General features: G+C 37.8%; 4 protein-coding genes and 2 non-coding genes across 9 annotated transcripts in view; 4 read left to right on the top strand and 2 right to left on the bottom strand.

The window, feature by feature from the left end:
• Positions 1–4,644, bottom strand: part of LOC107645973 (protein transport protein Sec24-like At3g07100) — an 8,438-nt gene extending 3,794 nt beyond the window's left edge. For all 4 annotated transcript variants that reach the window (XM_016350140.2, XM_021103976.1, XM_021103977.1 and 1 more), the window contains exons 1-7: positions 4,459–4,644; positions 3,020–4,163; positions 2,794–2,932; positions 2,094–2,284; positions 1,442–1,549; positions 1,141–1,344; positions 162–393 (exon numbers count right to left, since the gene is read on the bottom strand). In XM_016350140.2, the coding sequence (XP_016205626.1) occupies positions 162–393; positions 1,141–1,344; positions 1,442–1,549; positions 2,094–2,284; positions 2,794–2,932; positions 3,020–4,021 (1,876 nt within the window). In that variant the 5' untranslated portion in view covers positions 4,022–4,163; positions 4,459–4,644. The remainder of the gene's footprint in view (positions 1–161; positions 394–1,140; positions 1,345–1,441; positions 1,550–2,093; positions 2,285–2,793; positions 2,933–3,019; positions 4,164–4,458) is intronic.
• On the top strand, positions 4,917–8,589 carry LOC107645974 (ATP-citrate synthase alpha chain protein 2). The gene is made up of 11 exons (XM_016350141.2): positions 4,917–5,219; positions 5,298–5,636; positions 5,726–5,806; positions 5,929–5,980; positions 6,121–6,235; positions 6,353–6,434; positions 6,956–7,051; positions 7,183–7,284; positions 7,417–7,533; positions 7,616–7,732; positions 8,261–8,589. The coding sequence occupies exons 1-11, from the start codon at positions 5,121–5,123 to the stop codon at positions 8,330–8,332; spliced, it is 1,272 nt and encodes a 423-aa protein (XP_016205627.1). The 5' UTR covers positions 4,917–5,120; the 3' UTR covers positions 8,333–8,589.
• Positions 8,619–8,692, bottom strand: TRNAI-UAU. Its single transcript has one exon. It is a non-coding gene; the product is annotated as a tRNA-Ile (tRNA).
• On the top strand, positions 9,159–10,003 carry LOC110263162. The gene is made up of 2 exons (XM_021103978.1): positions 9,159–9,559; positions 9,648–10,003. The coding sequence occupies exons 1-2, from the start codon at positions 9,341–9,343 to the stop codon at positions 9,744–9,746; spliced, it is 318 nt and encodes a 105-aa protein (XP_020959637.1). The 5' UTR covers positions 9,159–9,340; the 3' UTR covers positions 9,747–10,003.
• TRNAF-GAA lies at positions 11,831–11,903 on the top strand. The gene has a single exon. It is a non-coding gene; the product is annotated as a tRNA-Phe (tRNA).
• LOC107645976 (S-adenosylmethionine synthase 1) overlaps positions 11,952–12,474 on the top strand; it is a 2,355-nt gene continuing 1,832 nt past the window's right edge. The window contains exon 1 of the mRNA XM_016350143.2: positions 11,952–12,120. The gene's annotated coding sequence lies outside the window, so the exon portion shown is untranslated. The remainder of the gene's footprint in view (positions 12,121–12,474) is intronic.

Raw genomic sequence — 12,474 nt, 5'->3', positions numbered from 1 at the left:
GTCAGTGGGTGGGCAAAACATCATAAAAGAATGCTAGGCTAACAAAGAACCATCATACATATCAGTTTAAGCTTTAAAGTCTTCTAATCCAAAGCATCAGGTTTAGATTTCTTCAAGACTATAGTATGTTAATGAACTTAGAAGAGATAGTAAAAATTTACCCAAGGAGGCTATGTCAGTGTACTTATCACTGAATGCATACACGTTTGTTGATATTTGGAATTTAGAAAACTCAGCAGCCATTTGCTTATAAAATGGATCTTCAGGCAATCTCAACACATGTTCTTTGTCTGTCCCATAAACACGAGAATCATCTCCACGTAATTTCAAACGGCCAACACCAAGAGATGGAAGTGTGTTTTGAAAAATAAGCAATTTCCCTCCAAGTTGACTCTGCAGAAGAGGAATAAAAAGACCATCAAAAAATAAAGCATATAAAATATAATTATTGAATATATGGGAACAAGTGTACTGAAAGTCAACATTCCAAGCTGATGGCATTCCCTTGGGCCATAGAGTTTTGTAGAGAATGGAAGGGAACGACAAATTAAGAATGAAAGGATCAGGAGGAGAATGAAATAGAACATGCTAATAATAGGGCTTGTTCAAAAAGTTTAATAAGAGAAGAGAAAGGAATTGCGTATCAGTCAATATCTAACCGCATACTTTAGAGGAACACCTCCCTCCCTTGCCTTTCCATTCTCTCTTCTGAATTACTCCCAAACAAATTACTTAGTTGAACCAGCGCATTATATGCCATTTCCACCTTTGCCATCCTAAGGTTACGTAAGCAAAGTAACCTCACCATCCCCCACCCTCCCCCAAACAAAAAAAACAAAAAACAAAAAAAAAAAAAATTCTGCATGTAACTTGCTTCTCAAATTTATATGTTGCATCTGTTTTGTTAAGTGAGTTTCTAGTAGGTTAGTTGCCCAAATTGGAACTTGAAAGTTGAAACCAAGCAAGAAACTATATTCCAATTCTAGGGAATCGACCATGAGAATTAATCTCGCAAATTAAGTGTAATATTTTCCACATCAACAGGATAAATACTAAATAGAATATAGAGTATGGTTGCTACTTATAAGGAAAACAAATATTCAAGATTCACCGATGAATGTTGAGAAGGAAATAACATACCATAACCATAAATACAGCCTTGAGAGCAGGACCAAAAGCTGATTCCACATTAGCATTGTCCTGGAACATGGATGGTAAACTATCTAGGAAGGTTTCAACCACACTTCTTGATTCAGACAAGTTAACTAGAAGATCATCTGGCAGTGGAACAAATACATCGTCCAGATCTGAGACTACTAACATCTGTGGCTGAGTCAGGGATGACTGCAAACACATAATATAGAATTACTAATATAAATTTTGGCAGCTATGGTGAACGTGAAGATATGTCATTATTCAAAACATTAATGATATTGCAAACCTTCATATTATAAAAATGTATAGTGCTGTCAAAAGTTGCAAACCCTATCTGTGTTCGTGGAAAGCCAGGCAGCTCATCTAAGCATGACTTGATTGTTTCAGCAACAATCTGCATTAAGAACAATAAAATTGAACAACGAGATCTCAAGTACATTTGGTAAACACATCCAAAATGCAGCATGAAGCTGAAATCTTTTTTTTTTCCTTTTTCCTTTTTAATGTTTCAAGTGATTATGGAACAATGGCTGTTTAGATAAGAAAAATAACTTGTTTAACTTTGTGACTTCTTTAACCCAAAGTTTCCCTTTACAAATTTGATTATAAAAAATTTACTGCTTGGAAAATTTTACTTCTAACATTCTACCATTGCATATAGCCAATCTAACATCCACACAAAACTTGATCTGTCAGACTTACGTTTGGATAGCATTCCCACTTCCCAAAATAAATCCCATTCCTCTAGAAGTATTTCTACACGAAATTAATCTAGAGAAAACTGATCTATAGTTGCAGGACACACCCAACGATCACCAAAATACAAATAAAGTAAGTCATAAATATCAAATAAATACATAACTGAAAGCCACAGAACAATTCAGGAACAGAAGTTATGCAGTGCAAGCTATAGATTGCACCAGAAATAAACTGCTCACCTGAATCATGCCACTTCTAACAGCAGATATCGAAACATCGATGAGGAAGAAATAAACTGGGGGCATAGGAGGCCGCACCATATACTCAGCAGGAGCAACAAATTCTACAGTACCCTTTGTAAGCTCAGGTCGTTGATCCAAATCAACTCTTTTGCCAGTGGCATCTAATTGTGCGTAATATTCACTAGGAACTGTACATGAGACTCAATGTATTAACATCATAAGACAGATAGTATTCAGCCAGTTGCAATATACAAGATGTATTTGTTGTAAACAAGTAACTACCATCACAGAAATTCTTCATCAGGCATGCAGACACCAGTCTAGTTTCACATTATATCTCAGCTGTGCTCAAGGTATCATGATAATAATAGTAATAACTTATTCAACAGAACATATTGTGTCCAAGAACTTTGAAACCAAAGTTTGCAACCATAGCACTGACACCACACTACGTGCAACTTATAAAGGAAAAACATGATAAGTATATGCCAAACATCAAATAGAATTCAAACATTAACGGATTTTCAGAGTGACTAAAAAGATCATTTCTCATCACCAAAATGTGTTTGTCTGAAATTTTGATCACTTTCAAATAACATCTCATATCTGCTTAGCAGAAACTTACTCCGTCCATTCTTTCTTATATAAACCTTCTAATTTTCAAAGGAAATGAAGAGACAATGGAAGTAAAAAGTACCATCATTAAGCAACGTGCAGACATTGCAGCGGAATTTTCTTCCAGCTTCTGTAAATGTCATATATGGATTAACATATGTGCGACATCTTCTACAGCGTACAACACTAGCAGGAGCAAAACTAACTACAGACAACTCCTCCTGAAAACAATGAACAGTGATGAACTAAGGAAAATAACAACATTACCAGTGTGTTGCAGCTCATCAAACAAGTAAAAAGGCACTAACCCCTTCCGGAGGTTCTGCGAGTGGACATACAACTGCTCCAAGAGGCAGATGCCACCTTGAAGCTAAGGATTGGGAGCTAGGAACTGCACTTGTTGTGAGTCTTAGATATCTGGGATGGCAGTTCATAGGATACATGGCATCCAAATTCTTCGGCTCCACATCGCCATCCAACGGCCTGGGAAGTTCATTGGAATCAAACAATGGATCCATTGTTCCAGGACGAGTTTGCACTGTAAGGGAATTGAAGTCTTCTGCCAAGCCCTGAATGCCACCAATAGGGGGACCAGATCCTGGCGGCTGCATGCCTAGAGGAGCAGCCACTGCAGGCGATGGAGCATAACCTCCTGGCTGAGGCAAAAAGGGAGAAGACACTGGTGGTGGGGGAGGTCCATAATTTCCTTGATTCGGGGGGAAAGAGGAATGTGCAGGAGGAGGTTGCTGCATGCGGGCATATCCAGGAAAAGGCGGCTGATATGTAGGTGTAGGGGGAGGCACATTTGAGCCCATAGGTGCAGGACTGATACTCTGTGGGGGTGACCCCATTTGAACAAAAGGGGTCTGAGGCTGTGGAGGTGATGGAAAAGATGGTGGTTGACTTCCAGATTGCTGGATGGGCGGTGGCCCCACAAATGGAGCACGCTGCTGCGGAGGCACTGCACCTGATGAGGAGAACGGTGGGGGTGGAAAGCGCTGGAAAGTCCCAGCAGCAGGCGGGGCATTGGCCGATGGAGGCTGAGGAGGAGGCACTGATGGGTCATTGAACGTGCCTGGCGGTGCAGGTCTAAAACCAGGCACGCCTGGTCTAACTGGAGGTCCTGAAGATGAAAACAGCGAGGATGCCTGAGGAGGAGGAGGCATAGCAGTAGGTCTGAAAGAAGGAGGCTCTGATCCAGCCACAGGCCCGGTTGATGAAAACGGTGTGGCAGTCTGCGGCGCGGCGGCAAAAGGCAAAGAAGCAGGTCTTGCAGGGAAGCCCGGACGACCGGGATTTTCAGTCCCCATAGATAAACAGCACAATCCAATCCAATTCAATCAAAACCAATCTAATATAATCTAATCTAATCCAACCCAACCCAATCCAATCCAATACAATACAATCCCTTTGGCTTTAAACTCGATCAAAAGCTTTGTTCCATCACCAACCCTGCCACAGAAAGAATGCAATTCGACATGTGTAATAGCAGATAAAGAGAAGCAACCGAATGCATTCCAATTGAGAGCTCAAAACTAACTTCAAATAATAGCCAAAAGCAGCAGAAGCTGTAGGACAAAATTAAATCGATAATTGGTGCTGGTAAATTGGATTTGAGAAGAGTGATTGATCAGTAGTCAGAGTTTGTTTCCCTGTATTTATTGTAAAGTGTGTGTGTTCGAGAGAGAGAGATCGGGAAACCAATCGAGATCGCAAGAGAAAAGAAAGAAGGGATACACATACTCACCGAGTTCACGATTCGGATCGGAGAGGCAGAGACAGAGGCAGAGGCGTGTTTGGAATTCAATAATAGTAATATTCAATTCTCGAGCACTGCCCTTCTTTTCTAACTCTTCCCTTTTCTGAGCGTGATGCGAGTGCGACCATCACACCACCATCTCACACCCCTTCCATCCTTCTCCTCGCCCTTTTTTATTTTTTATTTTTTATTATTTATTTTTTTCTGTCAGTGACAACCAGACCCGGGTCCTTCTATTTTTCGTTAGCCCTTTTATCTTGGGCCTTACAACAAAGACCCAACAACAAAGACCCAACAACAAAAACAAATAATATTAGTAAAATCACGCTGACCAAAAAATAAATAAACAAATATTAGTTTTTGTTTTATCATGAAATTATTAAATTAGTTAAACGTGCATAAATTTTTCGCTCTTCTAAGGTGCACTAGTCTTACCCGCCCTTTATTTTACTGGGAACTACAGAAATAGAAATAGAAATTACAAACTAAAATTGGTCACAGCAGATTCCTACCAAGACAAGACAGCAGTCATCGGCGTTCAACGTTCACCAACCCCCTCCATATTGCTTCCAACGACCATCTATTCAGATTTCAGAATAAATTGATTGTATCAACTTCTTCATCATCATAATCATCATCGTCACTGCTACATGGCTAGGAAGAAGATCAGAGAGTACCAATCCAAGAGGCTCCTCAAGGATCACCTAAGCCGACTCGCTTCCATTAACCTCGAAATTCAATCTGCTCAGGTAACCTCAATTTCCTTTTCTTTCCTTTCCTTTCATCTCTTTCTCACTCAATCACTCACTCTCATCGCATCCATATAGGTGACTGAGTCCACGGACTTCACTGAGTTGACTAACCAACACCCATGGCTTTCCTCTACAAAATTGGTGGTCAAGCCTGACATGCTCTTCGGCAAGCGCGGTAAGAGTGGCCTCGTCGCTCTCAATTTGGACATTGCTCAAGTCGCCGATTTTGTCAAAGCACGCCTCGGCGTTGAGGTTGACATCGCTGGTTGCAAGGCACCTATCACCACTTTCATTGTTGAACCCTTTGTTCCACACGATCAAGAATTCTATCTCTCCATTGTTTCCGAACGCCTCGGCTCTGCCATCAGCTTCTCTGATTCTGGCGGCATCGAAATTGAGGAGAACTGGGATAAGGTACTGCTCAGTACCCTCTTCTACACTTGAATTCTGAATTGCTCTTTCATTATCCTCATATATTTCTGATACTTATTGTATGTATATAGGTTAAGACTATATTCCTTCCAACAGAGAAACCTATGACTCCGGAGGCCTGTGCGCCGCTGATTGCTACACTTCCTTTGGAGGTCAGTGTTTCAATTAGCACTTATGGGAATTTTGTAGCATGTTAACTATTCATAGAAATAAAAATTATATTTGTATTATGCAACGCATGTTTGCAAATGCTTATTCTGCTTCTAATTCTCAGATTCGGGGCACAATTGGCAAATTCATAATCGGTGTGTTTGCTGTCTTTCAAGGTATGCAATTTACAAGCTAGAAAAACTAGTCAATTTGCATGTTACTTTACTCATCAATAATGCATATCATGGTTGTTTATTTAAATATAATTTTCAGGTCTAGCTCTAACGTTTTTCCCTCCCAATTCTCCTTTTCTTAGACTTGGACTTCAGTTTCCTAGAGATGAATCCATTTACACTGGTGAATGACAAGCCATATCCACTGGATATGAGAGGGGAATTGGATGACACTGCTGCATTCAAGAACTTCAACAAGTATAGTCCTTTGAATTTGATATTGATGTTTGAAATATTTTAATTTTGAATTCAAAGCAAATAAGGCAATTCATTAAAACAACTGGCTGTTTCCAATATATATTCTTGTTCATTCAGGTGGGGTAATATAGAGTTTCCATTGCCTTTTGGAAGAGTTCTGAGCCCCACAGAAAGCTTCATTCATTCCTTGGATGAGAAGGTACTTCGATTTATCTGCATAGTTAATATAATATCAACATAGGCAAATCATATGTAAGAGGGAATGAAGGTTTCTAATTTTGTAAGCCTCTGCACCACAACAAGAAACTCTCGCAGCACCTAGGAATCCTTTCACAAACCTCATCTGGATGTTAAAGGAGATGACTTGACGACTTGACTGTCTCTGCAGATCACTATTCCCAAATATGGTTGCTAGAGTTTATAATTTGCTGAAAACTAGCCTTTCATGCTTGTTTCAGAATCTGAAGTTTTTAACATGTTCAGGTGTTTTTTTTTTTTTTTTTTTTTGACTCAAAAAGCTCAACCAATTGTTTGATCAACAAGACATTTGACCATAAATACTTAAATTACTTATCGACCTCTCTTGTCAGTTTAGTGTACATGTTAGTTGCAGCATTTCATTTAGATCTAGAACCTTGATGTCTTACACCTTACACTTCCCTTATTTTTATCGTAGCCTTTTTTCAGAAGTTACTTCTCTGTTTCAATTCTTTTTGGCAGACAAGTGCATCTTTGAAGTTTACTATATTGAACCCAAAAGGACGCATTTGGACAATGGTAGCTGGAGGCGGTGCAAGTGTTATATATGCCGATACTGTAATTTGCAATTTTTGTGGATTTATCTCAATTTGGCTGCAAAATTTGAACAAAGGCAACCTAAAACAGTTATTTTAACAGGTTTACTCTTAGTAGTTATTTTGGGGACTAATATACTCTTTATTTACTAGGTTGGAGATTTAGGTTACGCATCAGAGCTTGGAAACTATGCTGAGTATAGTGGAGCTCCAAATGAGGAGGAGGTGTTACAGTATGCAAGAGTTGTAATTGATGTAAATATCATAATTCAATAGATTTCTTTTGACTGTGGCTTAAGTTTGGTGAATTTATATGTTGGGATCGACAATGACTTAACCTCTAAAAGTTGTGTTCTTGACTGTGTTGGGTTCTTTTTACTGTTGCAGTGTGCCACTGCTGAGCCCGATGGCCGTAAGAGAGCCCTTCTTATTGGAGGTGGCATTGCAAACTTCACTGATGTTGCCGCCACGTTTAGTGGGATTATTCGAGCCCTAAAAGAGAAGGTATGTTGTTGGTATGTGTATCCTTACTCCGCTTCAAGCTGTTATTTTAGAGTTATAAATTGGTGTTGCCATGACTCTTCAGGAAACAAAGCTTAAAGCTGCAAGAATGCACATTTATGTCAGAAGAGGAGGTCCAAATTATCAGGCTGGTTTAGCGAAGATGCGTGCACTGGGGGAGGAACTGGGACTACCGATTCAGGTAGGAACGCAACAATCTTTCCATAAATCTTGCATTATGATTTGATGAAAACGTAAATTACAGGATACAGTCTAGCACAGACAGTCCCTCATTTTCTTATAAGTTTTGAACTAAAAAGCTTGTTTGGAAACCATTTAAGATGAGAAAAGAGTTCTATTTTTTTTAAAAAAAGAATCCATTTCTATTTGAAACTCAATTCCATGATTTGAAATGACTATAATATATTTATAGAATAGAATTCAAGTTTGAAGAGTATGAGAGTTGATTTGGAAATCATACCCATTTTGGTCTGATTTACAAATGAAGAAAAAATGAGAATTGGAATTCTCAAAAGAATTCAAATAATTCATTTTTAGTTGTTCCAAAGCTAGAAAAATAATTCAACTCTTGAGTGAATTCTAATTCTTAGCATTCCAAACAAGCTTATGAAAACGTATATTATAGGATAGAATGGATTGCCAACAAAGTACAAAGCTTCTTCCTGTCCTTTGTTGTGTGTGTGTGATTGTAGTAGTGTTTTGGTTTCAGGTTTATGGACCAGAGGCTACAATGACTGGCATATGTAAACAGGCTATTGATTGCATAATGTCTGAAGCATAAAGCAGATACGTTTTGTCACCAAAAGCCAATATCAATGTGTTTCATTATTGAAACAAATTTGGTGGTATTTTGATGAATTTAAGTTTGTTTCGAAGAATAAATAAGATTGAAGAAAAGAGAAGATAATCAATAGATGGTGCAAGCCTGAAATTGTACTCTCCTTAAAAGTAATCTGTGAAAAGAAAATTGTAAAATTTTGTGTTGATATGATGGAGAGTCGTGCACAGATATGCTTAGTTGATTTTACTTTCTCCTTATGACCAACCATACCACTAATTAAAAATAATGGTCCCGGCGGGGCTCGAACCCGCGACCTTCGGCTCATAAGACCAACGCTCTAACCAACTGAGCTACGGGACCAATTTACTAATAAATTTAAATTTTATTTATTTATCAAATCTTCAGGAATTTCAAACCTTACTTTACCTTCATTTTAGGACACAAATTTAAAATTACCATTAGTAATGCTACACATCCAAGTCTTCTTATGAACGAAGTACAATCAAGTTAAATAATAACATTTAGAATAATATTAGTTATAACTGATTTTTGTAAACGATAAACTTGGTTAACAAAAAAATTTGAATGCGTAGTATTATTCTAAAAAGAATAAGCATTTATGATTTCAATTGACCTTATGTTCACATTAACAAATTAGAAATGGAAAAACAGGTGAGCTAGGCATCTAAATTTGTTTTACCGAGTTAATAGTCAAAATTATCCCTAAAAGATACCTCGATCTCTATTTTCGTCCCCGAAAGATAAAATTAATCAAAAGCGTCTCCGAAAATTACTGACGTTGATCGAGTTTGTCCTTCCGTCATCTCAGTTGCTGAGGTGTGTAACGTTTTCTGAGTTGGAATGTTAAGTTCCAGCGTGGCACACTCCAGCATGGCTAACGTTAATGCTGAGCAGATATGTTTGTTTATTTAGCTCAAATTAGTCCTAATGTTACAACCCTAATCTAACCCCAATCGGAAGCATAAATGTGCGTGATTCTCGTAGTAGATGACCATGTATGTTTGTTCAGTCGCTGTTATGATGAGTGAAAGTCGCAGCGGTGACTTGCCGTCTCAGTCTATTGGTAGCCATGGTTCCAACTCTTCTATGCGACGGAGGAGGAATATCAAGGACCAGACATGCTTTTGCGGGTTGAAGACAACGATCAAGAAATCTGGTACAAGAGAGAATCCAGATAGGTTGTTCCACACTTGTGCAAGACACCTGGTGAGTTAGGATAAATTAATTTTGTTTTCCATTTTCCTATGTCTATTTTTGTCGGACAGTTGAAATTGATTTTTTTTTAAATATTCAGAAGGGAAGCCACTGCAACTTCTTTAGGTGGGTTGATGATGATGGGTATGCAGCAGAGACAGAAACTGATGCAGAGGTTGGTGGTGACTATGATGAATGAAGATTGAATATGTCATGGAGATTGGGTAGCTTGGAGGGTGAAGTTAAAGCAATGAAGATGCTAATAATGTACATCTCAGCTGTAATTATTGTGGCTACTGTCATTTGTGCATCACTTTTGTTCACATCAATCTCCAAATAAAGCTACAGATGGAGTGTTATGTTGTTGTGCTTTAGAGGTGTTGTTAGAGCTTTGAGATTGAACTATTTGATATGTAATGATGATGTGACTTATGAATGAGAAGGCAACTTTAAGAGTTGAGAGGATAATCTGGTACCATCAGCTGAGGCCTTCGAGGATTGAGATCATGCTTTTGGATGGGATGGTAGCTTGGTGGGTTGAGAGTGATGTTTCTTGGTTTGGAATAGCTTATTTCTTTTCCACATCTTCTTCCTTCCATCAACTAGAAATGACTCTGAAACACCATGCTCGAAATATAGGTTGATCAAATTGAAGTTCCTCCTGCAATCCTTGACCATTGCAATCAAATCATGATCTGTGGCCAGCCTCCTCAGCTCAGATTCAAGGGAAACTCCTGGAGATTTCCACTAACATTCCCTAGCCTCAACATATCCCAGTTCCTTAAAGTAACCCTTCACAAAAAATACATCAGGTGTGTCACTGTCAACTCCCATTAACACCTCTATGTGATCGGACTCATAGTACAGATTTTCACCCTCGTCCTTCTAAAATTTTTCACGATGGTGAAATACAAATATTATAGGAGGACCCTCCATCTACAAAAGCAAAAATAAAAAAAAATTTAATCAACATCAAAATATGAAACAACTTCAGACTAACAACTGCATGTAAACACACAGCAAATAACATACTCATAATCATCACAAACCCTCGACTAAGACCAACACCAAAATAACTCACGGCATAATAACCACGAAATCCGTAACAGCAACCGCATACAAAACATGTTCTTCCTAATATCATAGCTTGTCTAGCAACGTCAACTCCAAACCCTAGTCTAACAAAATGGTTCTTAGAACTGTGTCAACATAAACCAACACATACCAACACTGCAAAATCAACAAAAACGGTCAAAAAAATTAAATCTTACCCTGTGGCAGTTACTGTTTCTTCCTCCAACAGCGTAAGTTCTCCGCGAGCTCCTCCAACTTTCCACTGTAGTAGCGCCAACTCTTCCACAAATGTCGATACGCATACAGCTCATCAAATACACAAGGAGGTTCTGATCATAGGCAAGTGTCTCACGGCAGAGAGTCACATAGTAGAGAGGAGACAAGGGGTTTTTGGAGCGAAAGTAGAAGAGGGTTGTTATGAGAGCAGGTGATGGGAGAAATGTTTGAAAATCTCATTCTAGACCATAATTGACGTCGTTCCATAGTTTTGAGGGTGGAGGATTGACACTACGTCGTTTTGGTCTATGCCACGCTGGAACTTAACGTTCTAACTCAGCAAACGTTACACACCTCAGCAACTGAGATGACGGAAGGACGAACTTGATCAACATCGATAACTTTCGAATACGCTTTTAATTAATTTTATCTTTTGGAGACGAAAATAGAAATCGAAATATTTTTTAAGGATGATTTTGACTATTAACTCTTGTTTTACCTTTATTAAATTTATCTCATAAAATGTTATTTTAACAGTGAAAAACTTCTTTAATAAACGAATTGGAAAATAATTTTTTCCTTAGTTAGCTGTGTGCATTTTAGCTTAAATGCGATAGCTATGATGTAAGGAAGAAAAGTAATCAATCACTATATTTTATTATTTTTAGTGAAAATGGGTAAGGTTTGGTTTAGTAAAGTATTTTAAAGTGATGTTTTTTTTTTTTAAGTAAAATACAAAATGTCCAAAAAGGCAAAATACAAAATTTTGCAAGTAATATATTATTTTTTAAAAAAAGAAAAGAAATTTTAAAAGATAAATTGTTTATTAAAAAAAACATTACATATATTTTTTATTTAAATACAAAATTAATTTTTAAATAAATATTTAAAAAGTCAGTGCAAACTAAACCATACACCACTAACTTTTTAGAATATTATTGTTTAAAATTTTAAAGTTTTATAATTTATAACATCAATTATAAAATATCAATTGCGGGGATAGCTCAGTTGGGAGAGCGTCAGACTGAAGATCTGAAGGTCGCGTGTTCGATCCACGCTCACTGCATTTTTAATCTTTTTTAACCCTTTTCACATCGTTCCACCTTTTCCAGAATACGTGTCATAACTAAGCTACGACATGTGCCATTGTGAACTATAGAAGGTGTGGGAAGAAGGGTCTACTGCCAAACCTGAATCCTCTTCTTAGAACTCAGTTAGGCTCAGAAGGTGGTGTGGTCTCCATACTCTCTGGTCAACACGTTTAAAGGTTCTATCTAGTTAAGGTTGGTGTGTTTCAACTTCTTTCATGTTTCTCACAACTCATGCAACCATCTAGCTTACACTTTAAACTCTTTAGTTATGATTTTTTACTTCCCCTTTTTTTTCCCATTTATTTGATAAAAGTTGTGCTGATTCACTGATTGAAGTGAATCTTGCTCTTGCTTGAGTTGTTTGTACATCTTAGTTATTTGCTACGACTCTTATTGCAGCCGATTTTCTCCATCAACCATTTTTTGTTTGATTTTATGTCCCGTAAAGAAATTAAATAAACTGTAAAAAATTTTCAGATATCTCGTGATTTTTTCTCTGGTTGTATGCTTATTTTGGATTTGATCAAGTGATTTAGTCGGTGTTCC

This window comes from Arachis ipaensis, chromosome B06 (assembly GCF_000816755.2).
Source record: "Arachis ipaensis cultivar K30076 chromosome B06, Araip1.1, whole genome shotgun sequence".
NCBI lineage: Eukaryota > Viridiplantae > Streptophyta > Magnoliopsida > Fabales > Fabaceae > Arachis > Arachis ipaensis.
Note: the sequence above shows the minus strand (reverse complement) of the source record. Positions and strands in the feature narration are given on the sequence as shown.